Source organism: Sorex fumeus, unplaced genomic scaffold (genome assembly GCF_029834395.1).
Source record: "Sorex fumeus unplaced genomic scaffold, SorFum_2.1 ptg000129l, whole genome shotgun sequence".
NCBI classification, from domain to species: Eukaryota; Metazoa; Chordata; class Mammalia; order Eulipotyphla; family Soricidae; genus Sorex; species Sorex fumeus.
This window is the reverse complement of record NW_026606186.1, coordinates 7412738-7436189: the sequence shown is the minus strand read 5'-3', so window position 1 is coordinate 7436189 and position 23452 is coordinate 7412738. Positions and strand designations below refer to the sequence as shown.

Sequence of the window (23452 nt, the reverse complement as noted above, 5' to 3'; positions counted from 1 at the left end):
AAAAATTACTACACTTTCCAGGACAGGGAAACTACTCAGTGGCAGAACACGTGCTTCACCTGTAGGGCGTCCTTGCTTTGATTTCTGGATTTGATTCCAAAGTAACAGAAATAAGAGAAAAAACAAATAAATGGGATTATATCAAACTAAAAATTTTTGTATAAATAAACTATCATTAAAACAAGTAAGGCCAGGGTGACACAAGGGAGGAGAGTAAGATCTTGCCTTTGCACAAAGAAACCTGGGTTTTATCCCTGGCACCATATACTGACCCCCAAGCACCACCTGGAGTGACCCCAGAGCACAGAGCCAGGAATAAGTCTTGAGCACAGCTGGGTGTGGCTCCAAGACAACGACAAACATTAAACAAAAATATCCTACTAAATGGCAGAAAATCCTTACGCATCATACATCTGACAAAGGGTTGCTACCCAAAATACATCAAATACTCAAGAAAACCAATGACAAAACCCAAAGCGTCAAATAACAGGAAGGGTCAGGAAGATGACCCAAAAGCTGGAGTGCATGTTTTGCACGCAAGAGCCCCAGGTTTGATCCCTGACACAGCACTGTAAGGTCCCCAAGCACTGCCCGAAGTGACCCGAGCACTGCTCCAGATGTCATCCCTCCCAGCCACCACTCCCACCCCTCAATACACAAACACTTCACCGAAAGAGACAGGACAACAGGAACATGGAAACTGCTTATTTATCACTGATTATCAGGGAAATGCAAATCAAAACATCAATGTGTTATCATCTCACACCTAACAGAATGGCCTATAATAAACAAGAAACAAGAGTTGGAGATTGTATTGGGAAACAGAAACCCTCCAATACTGTAGATAGGAATGTAAACTGACCCAGTTTATGGATAAAGTATGAAAGTTTATCAAAATATCAAAAAGGAAACTATCATATGAGCTAGCCATCACTCCTAGGAATCTAGAGTAATAGAAAAACAAACTGAAAAGACATAATGCACACCCATGTTCACCGCATAGTTACAACTGTTAGGTACCATTGCCAAGGTGTGGGAAAAACCCAAGTGTCCAATGAAAGAGGAATAAATAAGAATGTGGCAGATGGGACCAAAAGTCCATATTATAGTTCATATTATATGTAACGTAGGGACCATAATTCATAAATTTATTGCTATCTCAATCTAGCAATCTATTCAAAACCCATTTTCTGTCTGCACTACTTTTACTATTGGGGCCATAAAACCAGAAGAACAAATATTGGTTTTAAATGTAGATGTCTTATATTCAGAGATGCCAATTGGGCTTTTGCTTCCAAATCCTTGAGCATTTTTCTGACCACAGCCAGCAACCTGTACTTTTGTAGTATGAAGGAACTGCAAGGATTCACCCTGTTCTCAGGGTGAATACTTGTTACTATCCTTTAGCCAAATAAAACACAAAACTACACTTTTATTATCTTGGACTTCTTGCCTGACCCTTCAACCAAAGAAACATTAACAACCAATATCAAAACAAAACAAACAAAACAAAATCCCAAATACCTAAATAAGAGGCTGGAGCACTTACTGTACTCAAACTTTCAAACACTTACTGCCCCTAAACAACATACAGATGTTTCATATTAAAAATTTAATCTGGTTAAAAGCTAATCACTGCAGAGGACAGACTACAAAAATAATGGGACGTTTAAAATAATTACATATTTGTGAAGCTTCAATCAAGTTCCCAAATGATTTTGGGGGGGGTGCTGAGCCACACGCAACAGAGCTCCGGAGCCAGTTCGGACTACGTGCTTAGGGGTCATTCCTAGCAGTGCTTGAGGCGCTCTGCAGTTACAGCAATCATGACAGGGTCAGCAACATGTAAGGCAACTGCCTTAACCCTACACTGTCTCTCCAGCCTGCAAAGATCATTTTTAGAAGAGCAAATAGAGATGAGGAATTCTGGTTTCTTTTTTTTTTTTTTTGGTTTACTTTGGTGACTCAAAGAATCATCGTCACCTAACTATTCCCTAAACTGTTTTGTGTAAGAGACATCTTCACACAGGAGTTCATATGCCCAATAGGTTAGAAACACAGATGCAATCAACACAGAAGGGAAAAAAATAAAAGGATGCACTTCAACCCCAATAAACATTCGGCATTTCTGAGGTGTCTGGACCAGGTAAGACCCTTTCCAGGAAGACTCTGTTCCATACACACGCATACAATTTCCAGATGGTTGCTTGCATACTACTTACCTTAAAACAAGAAGCTCGATACAGTAGTTGCACAACATGACCAATACTTGTTTTTGATGCCTGAGGAAATCTTGGTTCTAGTCTTTGTACAACAAAAAGTACCAGAACTTTCCTTGAGAGAGCAGACCCATCTTCTAATGCCAGCAACACCAACTTCAAGGCCTCTTCTTGCATAGCTAGAAGAGGGGAGTATAAATTCAAGATAAAAGAGGAACACTGAAGATCAAGTCTCCTACAAACTTCAAGCGCTAGTTATCTGTAGTTCATAGGTAAGAACTGCCATTAATTGGCAATAAATATTTGACACAAAAACTGGTTACTTAAAAATTTGTAAAACAGGGGGCTGGGGAATAGCACAGTGGGTAGAGCATTTGCCTTGCATGCGGCCGACCCGGGTTCGATTCCCAGCATCCCATATTGTCTCCTGAGCACTGCCAGGGGTAATTCCTGAGTGTAGAGCCAGGAGTAACCCCTGAGCATCGCTGGATGTGACCCAAAAAGAAAAAAAATTATCAAACAGGTAAGAGAGATAGTACAAAGTTAAGGTGACTGCTGTGCGTGTGGCCTATACTGGCAAGACCCCTGGGATTGCACACTAGGAATAACCCCTGAACACTGCTAGGTGAAGGCTCCCAAACCACTCGCTCTCTAGAATTAAAAAATAAACAAAAATCAAACCTTCATTAGATTAAACATCTCAAGCAAAACATCTTAAATAGGTCTGAACAGTACAAGAGGTAAGGTGAACTTGTCTTGCATATGGCTGCAGCAACCGTCACTCTAGCTCAAATCCCCAGCACCACGTGGTTTCGTGAACACTGGCAGGGTTAATCCTGAGCATACAGCCATGAACAAACCGTGAGCAATACTGGGTATGCCCTCTATGGTATGCCCATTAGTGACCAAAAAAAACCAAAAAAACAAAAAACCACACACCCCCAAAATCTCTTACATAATAGAACATAAATAAATCAAAAGAACTTAAAATATCCTCTGCACATATTTAATAATCAAGTAGATAATGTTGCTAGAGAAAAAAGTTCTCATTTATAAAACTTATCAGGCTAAACAAGACATGCAGTAGTTTTTTTTTGTTTTTGAGCCACACCCAGCTGTATTCAGGGCTTACTCCTGGCTCCGTGCTCAGGGATCACTCGTAGCAGGGCTCAGGGGATCAGTTTTGGAACAAGCCAGGGCTGGCCGTGTGCAAGGCAAGTGCCTTACCTGCTATACTATCACTTTGGCCCAACATACAACAGTTTTATGACATAATTTTTTATGCACAGAACTGTCACCATTTTATTTATATATAATTTTAAAGTTCATCAGTCTCTGGATATAACTTTCTGAAAGAACAAACTTGTGTGTTTTCAAAACAATGATGTACAGTTTAATTTGAATTAATCATGAGAATAAACTTCAAACCCAAAACTAAGGTAGCACTGTAGCACTGTCCTCCCGTTGTTCATCGATTTGCCTTACATGGGCCCAACCTGGATTCAATCCCTAGTACCGAATATGATCCATAAGACATACCAGAATCACAGAATCAGGAGGAAGCTCTGAACACAGCTAAAGAAAACAAAACAAAACAAACCTACAAAAAGTCCCTGAACACTACTAAGTATGGCCCAGAACAAATGATAACAAGAAAAGCCCAAAGTATCTTTGGGCAGATAGATTTTAGTGAGAAAATGCATTACAGGCATAATCTAGGTACTCAGGCTGTTCACTGCTTTTTTTTTTAAATTGAATCACCGTGAGATAGAGCATTACAAAATTGTTCATGACTGCGTTTCAGTCATACAATGTTCCAACACGCATCCCTTCACCAGTGTAACTTCCTAGCACCAGTGTCCTTTTCCTCTTCACCAGTGTCATTTCCTAGCACCAGTGTCCTTTTTAGTTTCCCTCCCACCCCTTCAAGCCACTCCCCATTCCAGTCTGCCTCTACGGCAGGTACCTGTCTTCTCTCTTTCTCTCTCTCATTTTAGGCATTATGGACTTTGATACAGATGCTGAAAGGTTATCTTGTTGATCCCTTTACCTGCTTTCAACACTCAGTTCTTGTCCATAATGATCATTTCCAACTACTATTGTCATAATGGATCCTTCTCTATCTTAACTATCCTCCACCTCCCACATCATTGACCAACCATTGGCCAGTCCTCCTGGCCTGTTTTCCCTGGCCTTGGATATTAGTTTCATACTGTGTTTTTTTTTCTATCCCACAGATAAATGCAGTCATTCTATATCTGCCCCTTTTCTTCTGCTCACTGCCTCTAATCTTTTCAACAGATAGACATTTTTAGAAAAGTAAAAAAACAAGTGAGCCTGGGATCAAAGAGATAGTAGTACAGAAGATGAAGCGTTTGCCTTATATTTGCTTGACCCAGGTTCAATCCCCAGCACTGCATATACCTTGAGCACTGCCAGAAATGATCCCTGGGCAGAAAATTAAGAGTAAGTCCTGAGGGCCAGAGCAATAGTATACAGAGTAGGGCTTTTGCCTTGCATACAGCTGACCTGGGTTCGATCCCCAGCATCCCATATGGTCTCCTGAACCCCTCCAGGAGTAACCCTTGAGCATCACTGGGTATGACTCAAAAAGCCAAAAAAAAAAAAAAAGTACTAAGCACAGCAGGATGTGGTCCAAAAACAAAACAAATAGTGATGTATACTATTACTAATTTAAACAGAAAACTATAAGATCTTTACATGCACTGATTTTCTATTCAAATATATAATTTCTTTGAATTATGAATATTTTTGTTCCTGGTAGATTATATAACTACTTCATCCTACGATGTCAGTAATAGTTTAGTTTCAAAGTAACACTACCAATAGGAGTATAAATAATGTAACTGATAAATGAAAGATTACAAAACCCAGCAGAGATACATTATTTTAAAAAAAATTCTAGCTCATGAAAATAATTCAATTCTACATATATCAGCAACTTCATGTTAATTAGGAATTTTAGTTTTAGATATGGTTTTATCTATTCAGTTAGTTCATTTAAGTTGTCAAAATTTATTTTTTACTAAACATTTTAAAAATAATTACATAGAACATTAAAATGATTTGAAAGTACAAGAACTTAAATAGTGTCATTTTATTCAAAGTCATTTATCAGATTGAAGGGGAAAAAATTCAGGATCATTGCCTGTGTATTAGGATTTTCACCAGGAACGATACGTGTTAGGATAACTGGAATGTCTAAAGAGAATCTGAGTATGGATCTAGCTAGGTGTGAGAATAAAAAACAATTAACGAAGGAATACAAATATCTGCTCAATATTAAAAGTATTTTACATAAGTTTGGTGATTTTCTTATGGCTAGAAGTATGATAGGACTACCACTATTCTCTATAAAAATTAATTGGCTCATTTTAGTTATACATCATTTCATAGGCTGAGATCTCCAAGCCTGCTCACCCAGGTCCCCCATCTTCTAGTAGCTAGACAGCTACTCCCACCAACTGCCATGTAACCCCATCAATGACTAAGATCCAGAGACTATAAAAGCAAGCTCCCAGAGAAGAATAATGCAGAGACTCCTGCCCCCAAGCCCGGCTGTCCTCACGGGAGCCCCTTGAAGGGGGACGGGTTGAATTTCCCTCTCCACTGTAAGCAGAGCCCCAGCAGCTGAAGACCTCCGGGACACAGCCACAGCCATGCTGATACCACTCTCCACATGGGACTGGCAGAGGAACCCAGGTGTGGGGAACCCAGGGTTGAGATCTCCAAGCCAGCTCGGATCGGAACTGGGCCTCCTCCACCCAGATCCCCCATCTTCCAGTACCTAGACAGTCACACCCACCAACTGCCGTGTAACCCCATCAACAGCCAAGATCCAGAGACTATAAAACCAAGCTCCCAGAAGCATGCGGCTGCATTCGACCTCTTATTCTCTAGTTCTCGCTCTCAGAGAACCCAGCAGGCTACTGAGAGTATCTTGCCCGCATATATGCCTGACTGGGAACACCTGTAAAGGTGATTAGAGGCTGCCCCAAAAGCCTCCATCCCTCTCAGAGCCTGGCAAGCTATCAAGAGTATCCCGCCCGCAGGGCAGAGCCTGGCAAGCTACCCGTGGCGTACTCAATATGCCAAAAACTGTTAACAATGATGGTCCTCATTCCCTGACCCTGAAAGAGCCCCTAATATGCCATCAGGCTACACTAGCACGGGACAGGGATGAATGGAGATGTTACTGGCGCCCGCTCAAGCAAATTGATGAACAATGGGGTGATAGTGATCATTTCACTTAGAGGAGCAGTTCCCAAGAACCTACAGATCAAGTTAAATGAAGACTTAAACTTTTTACTTTACTGCTGAAGTATGACTCCTAAAAAACAAGAATATTGGTCAAGGGGCAGAGTGACAGTATACCAGATAGGGCTTGCCTTGCATACAATTGACCTGGGTTTAATCCCCAGAATCCCATATGGTCCCACGAGGATTGATTCCCTGATCGCAGAGCCAGGAGTAAACCCTGAGCCCAGCTGGGTGTGACCGCAAAACAAGAATACCAGATTAGGACCAGAGAAATAGTACAGCAGGTAAGGCACGGCACTTGCCTGCATAGGCTGACCAGGGTTTGACGCAGGGCAATGCATAAGATTCCCAGGCTCCACCAGGAGTGATTCCTGAGCAGAGTAACAGGTAAGCATTGAGCATGGTATGATGTGGTCACAAAGCAAAAAATAAATAATGCTGGGTCAAAGTAAAAATTCATAGGGCCAGATAACTCAAGTTGATAGAATACACACACATACACACACACACACACACACACACACACACACACACACACCCCATGTCCAATCCCAGTAATAGTATGAGACCCCACCCCCAAGCCCCACTAGCCCCTCAGACCCCACCCCCAAGCCCACTAGCCCCTTTTAGCACGCAAGCAGCAAACCATCAGGACCACATTACCAAGGAAACCATCATTAGGAATGACCCTGAGACCCCCAGGAGTACTGCTTGGGGTAGGCCCCATTAAAAAAAGGGGGGGGGGCATTGAACAAATAGTACGGGGTAATGAGCTCATCTTGTATCTCACAGACCCTAATTCAGCACCCCCACCGCCTCCAAGGAGTGTCAGGAGTGATCCCTGAACACAGAACAAGAAATAAACCCTGAGCAAGACCAGGATCTGCCCAGAAAAAAATACTTAGATGATTTTGTTAGATACTGTGAAATTTCTTTCTTTGATATCTATACCAGTTTGTAGTCCATCAATTATGAGATGAAAGTAGCAGTTTATCTGACAAAAAAAGAATATAGACCGCTAAACATTTGGACCCTGCCCACCTGAGATGCTGCTCCTTAGGCCTTGGCACTATACCTCCAGGACCACTTTTTTCCAACAGGATACACCCTAAGTAGCACTCCGAGGGTCTCAGGGTCACTCCTAGCGATGCTCTGCTTGGCAGTGTGGGCCTGATGGCTCAGTGCTTAGGTGCCAGTAAAATGACCTAGCAGGGCTTGAGGGCGGGGTGGCATATTACTGTGATGTTAGAATTGATAGTTCAATGTAATCAGAAGCACTTATTTTAGTTCTTTATTGGTAACAGAACACAAATGTTTTTCCAAACTTATGCAATTTTTTCACTTTTTCTTTTTGGGGGGGGTGTTGGTAAAACAACTAAAAATTTAAATAGTCAAATACCAATCTTATCCTACTGCTTCTGAATTTAAAGTCAAAGATAAAAGTATTTTCTAATACTAATTACAGGGTAATTTACCTTGTATTTATAATTTGTTATTTGTATGATTTATTTTTATTTACTTTTATGGTCCCAACCCTCGGTGCTCAGGGACCACTCCTTACTCTGTGCTCAGTACCCACTCAAATCAGAAGCTAAGGGAATTGTATGTAGGGGCAGGAATAAAACCAGGGTGGAAAGCTAGGCAAGCTCCTTAACCTTTGTTCTATCTCTCCAGCCTGATTTTTTTAAATTATATGCAATAATGACCTATTGGAAATTTATATTGTTATAAATAATAAGGCATATGATCAATTTTATCTTCACCTGTCTGTACAATTCTACAATGCTACTAATCAAAGGCTTTTGAGTTTTGGTTTTTACTTCTTTTTTTTGGAACACACCCCCTAGCAGTGATCAAAGGCCATTCCAAGCTCTGTGCTCAGCAGTGACTCTTGGTAGAGCTCAGGGGACCATATGTGGTTGGTGGGATTCAAACCAGGGTCTGCAGAATGCAGGGCAAGCACTTTAATCTCTGTTTACTTCTCTGGTCCCAACTAACAACAACAAAGCTCTTATTTGTGTAACAGGCCTCTCTTTTATCATAAAACTGGATCTGGGGCCAGAGATAGTACAGCAGGTAAGGAATTTGCCTTCCATGTGGCGACCAGGTTCAATCCCTAGTACTTCATATTGTCTTCTGAGTCCCGTCAGGAGTGATGCATGAGCACAAAGCCAGAAATCAGCACTGAGTACTGCTGGGTGCGGCCCCCAAACCACATAAAATTAAATCTGTGTCACTTCTATTGAAGTCCACTGAGGATTAAATGAGAAATTTATTCCAAAACAATGCAGCACTATCAATTTGAGTATGATTAACAAAGTCTGTTTTAAATTATGCCATGAACTGTATGTGCAAAGACTGAGCCTGGAAATTCTCACCTATTTCTAGAAACTAGCATCCCCTAAGCCCTAATGAGCAACATCAAAGGCAAGAAAGAGATCTATTACCTGGCCCTAGAAACTGGCATCCTCGAGCCCTGACAGCAGCCCATAGGTTGGCAGACAACTGCTGAGGGTTCTGGTGCTGTAATATCAGTTCCGTGACAGTTCTTTCTCCAAGGGAACGAGCTGCTCGCATGGCTCTTACACGACCTTCTTCCTCCACCAGTTGACAGTTTACAAGTGTCACCAATTTCCTTTGCATTGGACGGCTCAGTGCACTCTGGTTCAAACTAGCTACACCTTTAAGAAAAAGGAAACAAAGAAAACTAAAATTTTTTTCTATTAAAAATATTCTTCATTATATTTAAACTTTTAAAATAACAATTCCGAGTGAGTTCTAGGGCTATTCCAGGGATTTCCAGGCCTGGCAGTGCTAGTCTGAGTCTGATGCTTTGGCCACCAGTGGTGATCAGGAAGCCAAAAAGGTGGATGGAGATGATGGCATGGTGTACCCGGAATCAAACTCGGGGCTTTATGGACATGCCTGCCACATATATACAAGATAACTAACTAGGATACACATTAGGATAACTAATTCCTGGCGGCACTCAGGGGACCTTGGGTAGTGCTGGGGCTAGAACCAGAGTTGGCTGCATGGAAGACAAGCACCTTATACCATGAAAATCTCTCATGCCTCTTTTGTTGTGAGAGTGGGGTTTGGATCACACCTGTTAATTCTAAGGAGCTATTCCTGGCTCTGAACTCTGGGGTCCTTATGTGCTACTGGGGACTCGAACTAGGGCTCAACACATGCAAGGCAAGTATCCTGCCTTCTGTTATATATCCTTCCAGCTCCCTATCTGACATTTAAACATCACCCAACACTGCTAACTTCTTTACTGATTTTATCTACGTGTATATTGGTAAAGACTGAACCCAAAGGGTCATATGCAAAGCAAGTGCTCTACTGCTCATCTTTACTACTTTCCTTTCTGTTTTTCTGCCAGGTGGAGTTTATGGGGAGGGCTGTGTCATAACTAGCAGTCCTTAGGGGTCACTGGTAGTGGTGCTGCACCCCAAACAAGCTCTGATCTGTACATCATCTATTGTCAACATGTAGTTTATCTCTCATATTTCTATGTCACAAACTCACTGAGCTCTACACAAGAACCAGCTGTTTCAAAAAAAATTAATAAATTTTTAGAGAACTGTGATTTTAAAAGTTATTGATAGTTGAATTTTGGGCATATATTTCAACACCAATCCCACCACCAATGTCATTTTCCAAACCAATCTGCCATTTTTACAGGCATGTTACAAAGTTCAGTGGTGCCGTCTAGATCTCATGTTTTCAGTACTGCTGAGTCTGTGCTTTGGATAGAGTTACACCAATCTCCCACATCACCAGTATAATCGAAGCCCTGATCCCTATCCCCCATTACTTCCGTTTCTCATTTGCCTTCCCACTTGATTTTTTTTCCTTCTTTCTCCTAAGCTGTGGGATCAAGGGAAGCAGCAGTTGTTTTATGAAGGTTCAAGGCATGATCTGGGGACATCCTTCCACAAACTTCACTTCTTTAATGAGGCCTATCTACCTTAACCATCTTCACTGGGAGAGGGGAGAGCCTTCATAAATGATGCTCAAGGGATCTTAGACTATTCCCAGCAACAGGGCTGGAGGTTCAACACTAGAACAAGAAAATACAATGCCAGGGACCACAAGGACTACCCAGTGAAGGCCCATGAGACTTCAGAGTGAAACGATACGGGGCCGGAGCAATAGTGCAGTGAGGAGGGCGTTTGCTTTGCACGAGACTGACCCGGACTCGATCGCCCACATCCCAATTGGTCCCCAACAACTGCCAGGAGTAGTTCATGAATGTAGATCCGGAAGTAACCCCTGAGCATCACCGGGTGGAACCCAAATAGAAAAAAAAAAAAGGAGTGACACACTAAATGCTTGGGGGCCTCCAGGACTCAACTGTTGATACTCAACATCAAATGTATCATGTGTTGCTGGGGGCCAGTGCCCAATCACTGTACAATCTTCTGACTTCTAGTTATTTTATTTCAATTTGTGATTCACTCATCTCCCCTCTATCTGACATTTCTGATCCCTCTGATTGTTTTATCATTTAAAACCTACTATACAATTTTTTATTATATATTTAATTCTGCCTTTTACAAAAATTATTATTATTTTACTATACATTCAAAACACCAAAATCTTTTTTGTTCTGTTTGAGGGCCACACCTCAGGTCACTTGTGGTGGTGCTCAAGGGCCCAGGAGGTTCTGGGGATTGCTCTGGGGAACTTGCGCAAGACAGTGCCTTACCTGCTGTGCTGTGTCTCCAGCCCTCTGAGCACTGAAATCTTAACAGGATTTATCAAAGACTAATATTCTGCTCTGGGGCCGGAGCGATAGTATAGCGGGTAGGGCATTTGCCTTGCATGCAGCTGACCTGAGGTCGATTCCTCCACCCCTCTTGGAGAGCCCAGCAAGCTACCAAGAGTATTCCACCCACACGGCAAAGCCTAGCAAGCTACCGTGACGTATTCAATATGCCAAAAACAGTAACACGTCTCACAATGAGGGTGCCCGCTAGAGCAAATCGATGAAAAATGGGAGGACAGTGCTACAGTGCTACAATATTCTGCTGTGGCACTATTTTTTAATCAATGAACAAAAATAGTGAAATAATATTATTTTTAGATACAATATAATAAACGTTCTCACCAAAAGGTCTTTCAGGGTCAGAAAGATACATATAGGAGGAAAGGTGCTTGACATGCACGCAGTAAACCCGGCTAAAATCCCCGGCCCCACAAAGAGTCCCTGAATAGCACTAAATGTCATTCCTAAAAAGAGCCAGGAATAGCCCCGGAAAATGCAGGGTTTGGCCTCTGACAAAACCCAAAACGAAACATTTTCTAAGATCTTTGGAACAAATTCTAAAACTCAAAAGTAGGGATGAAAAATACCAAGGTTGAGATCTTTGCTATGCAGGGAGCAGATGCAGGTTCAATCCCCGGATACCCCTTATGGTCCCTTGAGCCCTGCCATGAGTAATCCCAAAAGTACTCCCTGAGAATAGAGCAGGGCTGGAGCAATAGCACAGCGTTAGGGCATTTGCCTTGCGCGCAGCCAGTCCGGCCAAGCCAGGTTCAGTTCCTCCACCCCTTTCGGAGAGCGTGGCAAGCTACCGAGAGTATCTTGCCCGCACGGCAAAGCCTGGCAAACTACCTGTGACGTATTCAATATGCCAAACACATTAACAGCAAGTCTCAAAAAAAAAAATGGAGATGTTACTGGGCCCGCTCGATGAATCGATGAACAACGGGAGGACAGTGACAGTGACAGTTGAGTACAGAGCGAGGAGTAAACCCTGAGCACTGACAGACATGGCCCAACAGCTCCAAAATGAGCTGTCCCCCAAAAAATGAGCCCTCAAAATCACCCAATAAGATATAACATCAAGTGTTTCAAAGCAGAGTGCGAGTGCAGCAGACATGGGCTTGCCTAGTACGTGATTATCCCGGGTTTGATCTTTGATCCCCAACACCATATATGGTCCAAGTAAGCCCTAAGCACTGCCGAGTGTGCCTCTTTCCCCACGGAACAATAAAAAAAAAAATAGCTTTTCAAAGTAAATCTATTACCAAATCCCATTCCTCAGTAAAAAGCATTTTTTATAACTCTATGAACTTACCTTTACCTCCACTTAGTGGTTTTAAGTAGAGTGCCAAATCCTCAACACATTTTTTTGCAATTTCATAATGTTTGTTCTCACCTAGATTACTTAACTTTATCGACTGATGATCTGGTACCTACACACAAAAACAAACAAACAAAAAATTAATGAATGGAAAAAACTATAATTTTTATCAAATTAAGGTTTGTTTCCTGGGGTTAAATTGATAACTACTAGACTTTTGAAATAATTTTGAAAAGAAGCACCAAAAAGGTATATGAGTTTACTGTGTATTTTTTGCAACTTGCAACTTTTTCTAAAAATATTTCAAAATAAAAAGAAGGGAAGGTGGGCAAGATAGATAGTATGAGTGTTAAGACACTTTACTTGCATGCTTATGACCCCAAGTAACACATATGATCAGTCCTATGTGCACCGCAGAATCATTCCTGAGCACAGAGCCATAAGTAAGTCCTAAACACCACCAGTGTAGCCCCCAAGATCCCCACAAAAATAGATGAGAGCTTAGTTACAGAACACTAGGTTTGACTCCCCTTACTATAAAAAAAAAAAGGGAGGCAGGAACAAAAATTTTTCATTCAGCATTTACCACCTTTTCATACTATATAATTTGTAATATTTATTATAGTCTTTTCCCCTTTGCAGAAACATAAGCACAAGACAGTACTCTTAACAAAAAGTCAAAACTTACGTATATAAACTACATTTCTGTCACTTCTGTGAGTGATCCAGAGTAAATTACTTAACTGTGTCAAGCCATTTAGTTGAACCTACATTTATACTGTGGAGTGCTTACCATGTGTCAAGAATAGTTCTAGACACTAGGCATCTACCAGTCAACAATACAGACATTTCCTGCCCCTGTGGAGCTTACTTTCTAATAGAGAAGAGAAAAAGCTCGAGGCCCTCCCGTTGATCGCCGATTTGCTCGAGCGGGCCCAGTAACGTCTCCATTGGAGACTTTGTTGTTACTGTGTCTGGCATATCGAATACTCTCGGTAGCTTGCCGGGCTCTCCGAGAGGGGCGGAGGAATCGAACTCGGGTCGGCCATGTTGGCCGCTTGTAAGGCGAACACCCTACCTGCTGTGCTCACTAACTTTTTACAAATAATATATAGTAGAAGGTGATCAGAAAAATAACACAGCAAGGATAAAAGGGGGATTGAGGGACCAACTACTACAGGCTAGATGCACGCTTTTTTTTTTTTTTGGATCCCCAGCACCACCTGGCCACCCAAGCATTGCCAGGAGCAGTTCCCAAGCACACAGGCAGGAGCCCCTGAGCACCACCCAAAAACAGAAATCAGAAGTGCTAGGTAGGGAATAGCAATTCTAATTGCCAGCATGGAGAGTGGTCAGGAAAGGGTTCCTTGCACATCATGAACCTTGGAGAAAGAAAGAAGTGAGCATTCAAGGCGAAGACAACAAGAATGTTATAGTGAATATAATCTCTGAAATATCTGACTATTGACTAGCAGGTGACTGAGGCTTAAGTCTAAAAGTAAAGAGTAAAAGAGAGTAGAAGTAGACAAGACTGAAAAGAGCAATGGAACTCATACTGTATATACCCACAGACCACTTTAAGACCCAAACGAAAGAATACTTACAAATGACAAAACATGATAAAGTAAAGTAAGTAAGTAAAGGCCCTCCCGTTGATCATAGATTTGCTCGAGAGGGCCCAGTAACGTCTCCACTGGAGACTTTGTTGTTACTGTGTCTGGCATATCGTATTCGATATTCGACAAAACATGATAGCATGTGCTAAATAAACTGGCATTATCACAAAACCCCGAGCATTTTATTAGATCTATAAACTGACAGGAGCAACCCTAACCACCACACCAGGAATAGCCCCTGAGCGCTGCTGGTTGTGGCCCCAGACCCCCAAAACAATAAACCAATAAAACCCTTCATTTACCAGTTCTTACTAGTTGATTTCTGCCCAACTTCTGATTACACTTCATTTACTTCATTTCCTATTAGCTATACTTACCCAAAAATGTTACTTATTTACCAAAGTTAGTTGTAAATTCTGACCACAGCACTGAAACTAAAAACTTGTAACGAAATTTATGGTTTTGCATTTGAACTTAAGATATTTAAGAAACTTTCGAGTAATACCAGGTACACTGAATATATTTTGTAAGCCTCAAATACTATTATGCATGCTTTTTTTAAAATTTATATTCCATCACGCACAAAATTCTTTTATTCGATATAATGCTAGTAAGATCTTCAAAGCATACCTGGGCTCCAACTAACTGGAGAAGTGCAAAGTTCACAGGAAGCACATCGATGTCTGTGTTGATGGCAGTTTGGTCGAAAGGGCAAGCTTTCCGGTGAAGTTTATTTAAGCAGGTCTTGCAAACAGTGTGTGAACAACCTAAGCTGATGGGTTTATGCACATTCTCATCAAATTCATTATAGCAGATTGGACAGGACAGAAATTCTGTCCACTGAGCTGCCTGCACAGGCATTATGGAAGGTGGATGCTCAGGTTAGCAGTCTAGCAGATCATTATTTTGCAGTGTAGTGTTTTGTAAGCTGGAAATGAACAAAAGAAATAATTAAAAACATATGCATTATTTACCTTTGAAAATTAACTTGCTGAAGGAGGAATCGAACCCGGGTTGGTCGCATGCAAGGCAAACGCCCTACCCACTGTGCTTTGCGCCAGCCCATCAGAATAGCAGATTAACTATGCATATTTCATGGTAATGCTAGGGGCCTCTCACAGCAGGATTAGTCCTGCTGGACATACATGGAGGACACCAACAAAGCTTGGAACCAGTGGGGTCACATCTGTCAGTCATGAGGCTACCAGAAGTACATTCACATCCAGTGGTGCTCGAGGAAAGGATCGTCAGATGCCTCCCTCATAAGATGGGGATAAATCTTAGGGTCTTGCTTACACATGCAAGGCAGGTAGATGCTCACTCCCAGGTCCCCATATTTTATTTCAGGAACAAAAATTATTTTAATGGAATTTGTTTTAAAAAAATAGTGTTTCCCTTAGATACCTACCTACCACCCCCAAACACACACACACACACACACACACACACACACACACACACACACACACTACACACACACACATATGGCCTAAGGGAATCTGGAGAGAGAGTACAGCAGGTAGAGTGCTTGCCTTCTTACGTGTGATGAACCTGGGTTTGATCCCCCGGCACCCTGAATTCCCCCAAACCCTATCAGTAGTGATCCCTGAGTACACAGCCAGGAGTAAGCCCTGAGCACAGACAGGTGTGGCCCCAAAACTGAAAAGCAAAAGAGATACAGCCTAAGAATTGATGAGATTTGGAAATCATTGATCCAAACTATATCAAATTGAGACAATAAAAAGAAATAGCCTTATCACCTAAATGACCAAGTGACTCAAGAACTTGCCCTGGACAGGGCTAGGAGGTTAACTAAATAGCTGAAATTCAAGGTATAAGATTATGACGAGAGAGATGTTTGTGCAATAAGATACTGATCATAAGTAATGTGAAAAAGTAAATATTATCTGAAAAATATTGAACATGATTCCCTATAATACTTTTTATAAAATCTCAATTACTGAATAAGATATTTCTACAGATTCACAAAAGTGATAGACTCAATGATCAACACGCAGAAGAATAAAATAACATCCTCATCTAATAATTATAAGCAGAAATAAGACAAACTAACAATTCCATATGTGCTATAATTAAATTTGGAGAAAATTATGTAAATATCAGTTATTTTTATTTTTGATTATTCCAGTTTTTCATTTTAAAAAAATATAAAAAATACTCTAAAATCTTTCAATACTCAATTTGAAAACCTTTACATTTCAGAAATTTTCCCTATATTTCAATTCAAAACTTATCTAAGTCTGATAAAACTTCTCTGGTGAAGAAAAAAAATCTAGCATTTAGGATAATTAAGCAACCAAAACTTTAAGAATGTTTACCAGGGGCTGGAGAGATAATACAGCACAGGCAAGGTGCTTGCTTCGCACAGTTTTCCTGGCCCCCCCTATGATTCCCCTGAGCCTCACCAGGAGTGACTCTTAAGCCCTGAGCATTGCTTGGTGTGGCCTCAAACCCAACAAACAAAAGTATTTATCAGCCCAAATACAATAATAGATAGCAGATTTATAAAACATAGTTAGGGTTGGAGAGATAGTATAGGGATTAAGATGCATCATGGCTTAGAGGCCAGCCGCACACTCTAGGGATAAAGGCAGCTCAGATAGAGAAGGGAGCTCCAAATAAAGGGTGCTGGGAAGATCTGCCCAGGATGGGAGATGCCTGCTGAAAGTAGTCTATGGACCAAACATGATTGCCACCCAATGTCTCTTCTGCAGACCACAGCACTCAAAAGGAGAGATAGAACAAAAGGGAGTGCCCTGACACAGAGGCAGGGTGGGATGGGGGGTGGGGGGGTGGGAGGGATACTGGGATTGGTGGGGGTGGAGAATGGGCACTGGTGGTGGGATGGGTACTCGATCATTGTATAACTGAAACCCAAGCACAACAACTTGTAAGTCTACAACTGTACCTCATGGTGTTTCACTAATAAAAAAAAAATTTAAAAAAAAAAAGATGCATCCTAACATGAGGCCAACATTGAACTCCTAGCACAGCATATAGTCCTCAAGTACCACCAGGAAAAAAATCCCTGAACACAGAACTAGAAGTCAACCCTGAACATAGCTGGGTGTGGCCCAAACCTCCCCAAATCAATAAAATTTAGATTCAAGAGAGAAAAGTAGAGAAGTCTGCAACATCCCTAGCAATTTTATACACTTTTATTGTACTCTTTCTACACAAAGAAAGGGATTTCTATCATGCAGTTTATCTACAAACAAACCAAATAAGGCCAGGGACTTGAGCCCCAGCTTTGCATGTGGGAGGACTGGGTTCACTCCTTAGCATACAAGCGGTCCCAGAGCACCACCAGCTATACTACCTCCTTAAAGAAAAGAAAGAAAATGAGAGATACACTGAGACAATGGTGGAGGAAAGTGGGCACTTGGTGGAGGGCATGGTGTTGGAAGGCTGTATGCATGAAACCCTATCATAACCAGTATTGGAAACCACGATGCCTAAAATTAAAAATAAACCAGAAAAATAGATGAATTACAAAATTTAAAATGTTACAAAGTTGAATAAATACAATAATGAACTTGCAGACTATAAAACCAACTGTGTTGTCACCAGTAGGGGAAATGGAAGTGGACTGACTGGGTAAACAGCATCAATTAAATGTTGAAGAACAGACTGGTTTTTTGTTGTTGTTTTGAGGCAACACCCAATGCTATTCAGGGGTCAACCCTGGTGGTGTTTTGAGGTACCATGCAATGCTGGGAATTAAACCTGGCCTCTGGCATGCAAACCCCTTGGACTACCTCTCTGGATCAGAATTGGCTTTTTCATAGTGAGTTTAATGCAATATTCAGATACTGATCTATAATATTGCACACCTAAAATTTTTATTACATTGTAATAACTTTACAACTTTTTTTAATCTTGAGGGAGGGACCAGAGTGACTGTACAACTGGAAGGGCATTTGCCTTGAATGTGGGTGACCTGGGTTCAATCCACGGCATCCCATATGGTCCCGCAAGTAACACCAGGAGTAATTCCTGAGTTGAGAGCCTGATGTGACCCGAGCATCACTGAGTGGGGTTCCCAAAAAGAAAAAAAAAAAATTTCGGGAGAGATGTGACATTGCGGAGCCGAATCTGACTGGGCCCAAATCACTAGAGCCTCCTTGGGATGGGGCAGGCCAAGTCCCCACCTGTTTGGAGGGCCCAGTGCTCCACTCACCCACACCTATTGCCACTCACATTTAAGCAGCCTGCCCACAACCGATCTCAGAGAGAGACACCACAGCAAAGCTAAAGCTGGTAGGCTCAAGATGCCATGCAGTTGAATCATCCTAGTCCAAGCTGCTGGGGTGCGTGGCCTCATAAAGTCACAGTAGTAACAACCCAGGAGAAACACGGAAAATCCCCGACAGGGGTATTGTGCAGAAACCCACTAAGTGAGGGAAAGCAGTAGCAAAGAAGGCTCAAATAGCACCTACAAGTTCATCAAATCCTTGGACACCAATATGAGATATGTTGTAGCAAGCAATGCAGAGTAAATTATTTTCTGCCTGCTACTGGAGCAGTCAAGTGGGGATGGATAGGTAACTAGGGACATTGGTGGAGGGAAGGTGAGACTAGTGTTACAATAATGAATGCCTGAAAGGACTGTATTGAGAACAACTTTGAATATTAATCATGGTGTTTAAATAAAAGTTTTAACAGAAAATTAGAAAAAAGTTAAAAGAAAAATAGATTTTTAGAGTAACAGTGAAAATCCTGTGGGGAAGGCAACTAGATACAAAGTATTTTATTAAATTGAAATTCAGTTACATGATGTAAAGCCTGAGGGTTTTTTTTATCCAAACCTTCTCTTTCAAACACACTTAAAAAAAATTAATTCTGCTGATGATGTGCATATTTTCAAGAAATCAAATTTTTTCAAAATTTTTTTCAAAAAAAATCTTGGGACTGGAGAAATAAAAGTTAGGTTGTACACCTTGCCTATGGCCAACCCTCATTCTTTTGCCAGTACCACAACCATATGGTCCTCAGAGCACCAGAGGGTGTAGTCCTGGATGCCCTTGAACACTGCTGGGTGGTCCAGGTAAACCCTGACACCTCAAAGTCCAAGCAGCACCCCATCCCTAGCCCTTCACACCACAGGTCTAGTTGGCCAAGAGTTGCCAAGCGCACCCCCACCCCACCGCCAGGCCTCTTATGCATAGCATGGGAAAACAAAACAAAAAAAAACATAATTTTAAAGAAAATCATACTGAAAATGAATTTTTATTCCTGATCCCTTGTTCCGGGGTCAGGAACGAAGCTCAGCAGAAGGGCACTTGCCTTGTATGTATTGAAGTCCTGGGTTCGGTTTCCAGCAACACACACACACACACACACAAGAAATAACTGCAGGCCCTGAGCGACAGATCAAAGGACTGGAGTGTATGCTTTGCATGCAGAAGTCCTGGAATTTGATTTCTGGCACAAAAGTCTCCAGAGTACTGAGGAATGACCCCCAAAACAGAGTTGGGTAGAGTAAAACCCCTCCATCAGCACTTCCAGGTGTATCCACAAAAAATCAGAAAACAAAAAGCTTAGCTTGCTATGTAAAAAACATCCTACATAAACTTTTTCTCAAACAGTTCTACAAAATGTATTTTATCTTTATTTTAAAGGAGTTAATCTTGCAGGTCATATTTATTTTACCCGTCATTTTTATACTTTGACATCTAATAATGTCATCAATCTTAGAAAGGCTTTGTTGGTTTCTGACCTTAGAAATGAGCAATAACTATTATGAAACATTTTTTAAATGTTCATTTATCTAGACTGCAGAATTATATAAGAAAAAAGTCTATGAGGAAGAATGAATTTTATAACTACTAGAGGGCTCAAATTAAGTTAGTATTACTGGAACCAAGAAAATATTTATCGAAGAAAAGGCTCCGCATCTATTTTTTTCATAATGACGACTAATTTGAAAATGCTAGTTGTGTGAGGCACCGTATCATAAGCCACAAGGAATAGGAAACTAGAACCTCATTATTTACTTTTCCAAGATCATCTGAAATGCTTTAAATTACAAAGAAAAGTCATTCAAAATTAAATACTTGAAAAACAGTATCTTTCAGGCCAGAGATATACTAGAAGGGTTAAGGTGCTTGCCTTGCAGACAGCTGACCTTGGTTCGATCCCTGGCATTCCATGCTGCTGAGAATTAGTGGGTTGCCTAAAGAACCATTACTGTGGCCCAAACCATTCCCTCCCCAGTGTTCTTTGGTATCTCAGTTATTATTCAGCTATCAAGAGTGTTTCTAGCTGTTACAGGTTGACTGTGACAATCTTATGATATTCTATAGGAGCTTCTAGCTTCTATATCTATGAACAACAGATACTTTAATTAATCAAGTTTAATTTTTGTTTGTTTGTTTGTGGGTCACACCTGGCAATGCTCGGGGCTTACTCCTGGCTCTGCACTCAGGGATGACACCTGGTGGGCTTAGGGAATATATGGGGTGCCAGGGATCAAACTTGGGTTGGCTGTGTGCAAAGAATGCACCATATTAGCTTTACTATTTTTCCAGTCAAATGAAGTTGCCTACCTGCTATACTATCACTCTTGCCCAATGAAGGTTAATTTCTAATAAAAACTGAATGCTTCGGCAACTTTTCTAAATTTTCCTTTTTCTCTGTACCTGGTTGAAATTTTTGGTAGGAAAATTATGAACCAAAATCTGGTACTTTGGGCTGGAAAGATAATACAGGAGGTTAAGGTTGACCCTAGATCTATACCTACACTGCACACAGGTCTCAGAGCAGCCAGGAGTAATCACTCAACAGAAGCAGCAGGAAGTTCTGACCACAGCTGAGTGCGGCCCAAATATCCCCCACCAACAGAATCTTGTGAACGTTTATCTAAAAAATATTTTTATAGTTATCAAAAGTCAGTCTATTTTCTTTGTAATTTTTTACATGTCTAAATTGTCTATGGCAAACAAACAAATGTGCAACACTTCCAGATTTATATGACTACATTCTATAGTAATTTTTTGAAATCTATGGAAATTTAAATTGTTAATTACATTTAAAGTTAATTGTGAAGTATTTATCCTGATGATACTCCAAAAATATCTCAAACTGAGATAAAAACTTAGAAACTCTATACCTCTACAAATGTAAAGGAAACTACTTCAGAAAAAATATTCAGTTATTAAAACTGAAGGATAGGTAAAGGCCCTCCCGTTGATCATCGATTTGCTCGAGCGGGTCCAGTAACGTCTCCATTGGAGACTTTGTTGTTACTGTGTCTGGCATATCGAATACTCTCGGTAGCTTGCCGGGCTCTCCGAGAGGGGCAGAGGAATCGAACTCGGGTCGGCCATGTTGGCTGCGTGCAAGGCAGACGCCCTATCCGCTGTGCTATCGCTCCAGACCAAGACAAAGTGTAGTGGCGGAACAAAGTAAGTTAGAGGTGGGGAGTGGGCCTGTGTCAGTACAGTGTGTAAGGCCTTGCACATAACTGAGCTGGGTTTGAGTCTCAGTTCCCTATCTGGTCCCCTAAGCCTGCCAGGAGTGATCCCTGTATGCAGAGCAAGGAGTAAGTCCTGATCACTTTGGATGTGACCATGTGACCCAAAAGGCAAAAACAAACAAAGAAATTAAATTAGAGGTAGGAACTTCGACAGATTTTTACTGATGTTCGGAGTGGAAGGTCTTGGCTATGAAATTCTAACACAGTGCACAATAGACACCTCTAATATGATTCAAACTATAAGCTGCTTTAAAAGCAAGTTGCATACTAATTAAGTATTCTCATTCTTTGGAGACTAGTCCACCAGTATTTAGTCAGTTTGATCACAAACATGATTTTAAAATGTCAAATATGAAGGGGGGCCGGACAGACAGCAAAAGAGATAAGGCACTTGCTTTGCTGATCCCAGTTCAAATCCCAAGCATCCTTGAGCACCTCCAGAGCCCAAAGTCAGAAATAACCCTGAGCACTGCTGGATGTGGTACCAAAATCCAAATAAGCGAACAAAACTTCAGCAAACATAGCCAAAAATGAAAAAAAGGAACTGAATCATAATACTGAAAGCTATTATTACATGTATCTCCAATATATTTAGGAAAGATAGTACTGGAGCTTTACTTCATAAATCTACTATGGAACTGAACTCAGTTTTTTAACAAGATATATTCTTATTATTATTTTTTTTTTTGGTTTTTGGGTTACACCTGGCAATGCACAGGGGTTACTCCTGGCAGTGCTCAGGGGACCATATGGGATGCTGGGAATAGAACCCGGGTTAGCCACGTGCAAGGCAAACGCCCTACCCGCTGTTCTTTCTCTCCAGCCCCTAACAAGATGTATTCTTAATGCCTCCTAAAAGGACAACAATGGGATGGTTTCCTAAATAGAAGCCAAAAAGTTTTCTTTAGAAATGAAAAATTTGTAAACTACTATCTTTTAGTGACAAGTTAACTACTCTATCAAATAATGGTCACTGGATAACTTTATCCTTCATATTCTCAAAGTCCTTAATCATTTAATAATTCTGATGTCTCAAAGGATATGCTATGAGGAAATTTTTGGCTTTCATGTACCTACTTTTATTTAGATCATTTATTAGAAGAGTAGTGACGCTGTTGAATAGTGCTGTCCAAAAGAAATAAAAGGGCCAGAGATAGGACAGCATGTAGGACACTTGCCTTGCACATGGCTGACCCGGGTTTGATTCCTGCCATAACTAATATGGTCTCCTGAGCATCACAGGAGTAATTCCTGAGAGCAGACTCAGAAATTACCCCTGAGCATCACTGGGTGTGGCTCAAAAACAAACAAAATAAAGAACTAAAATGAATAGCAATTATTTTTTTTTCTAGGAGTCAGATTAAAAATGAGAAAAATAGAACTAACCACACTAATTTACTTAATGCAATTTAAATATTGAGCTAGTTTAAATTCTTTATTCTATCTTTAAAATCTGATTTGAATACCAGAAAAAATGGTAGAGGTTAAGGTGCTTCCCTTGCATGTGGACAACCCCAGACCAAATCCCAGCACTATATATGGTTTCCTGAGCACAGAGCCCTGAGAGTTAGCCCTAAGCACTGCCAGGTCTGGTTCACACTATTCCCCTCACCAAAAAAAATCTAATATATGTTTTATACTTCCAACACATATCAATTCACACTAGCCACATTTAAAGTGCTCACTTGGCGTATGTGGCTAGTACAAACTGTGAGAGTGATTAAAATTGTGCAATAAAAC

At 41.0% G+C, this 23452-nt stretch overlaps 1 protein-coding gene across 3 annotated transcripts in view; it reads right to left on the bottom strand.

Moving 5' to 3' along the window:
* RC3H2 (ring finger and CCCH-type domains 2) overlaps positions 1-23452 on the bottom strand; it is a 61585-nt gene that overhangs the window by 36194 nt on the left and 1939 nt on the right. For all 3 annotated transcript variants that reach the window (XM_056138505.1, XM_056138506.1, XM_056138507.1), the window contains exons 2-5: positions 14845-15142; positions 12593-12710; positions 8948-9181; positions 2223-2398 (exon numbers count right to left, since the gene is read on the bottom strand). In XM_056138505.1, coding sequence (XP_055994480.1) covers positions 2223-2398; positions 8948-9181; positions 12593-12710; positions 14845-15075 — 759 coding nt within the window. In that variant the 5' untranslated portion in view covers positions 15076-15142. The remainder of the gene's footprint in view (positions 1-2222; positions 2399-8947; positions 9182-12592; positions 12711-14844; positions 15143-23452) is intronic.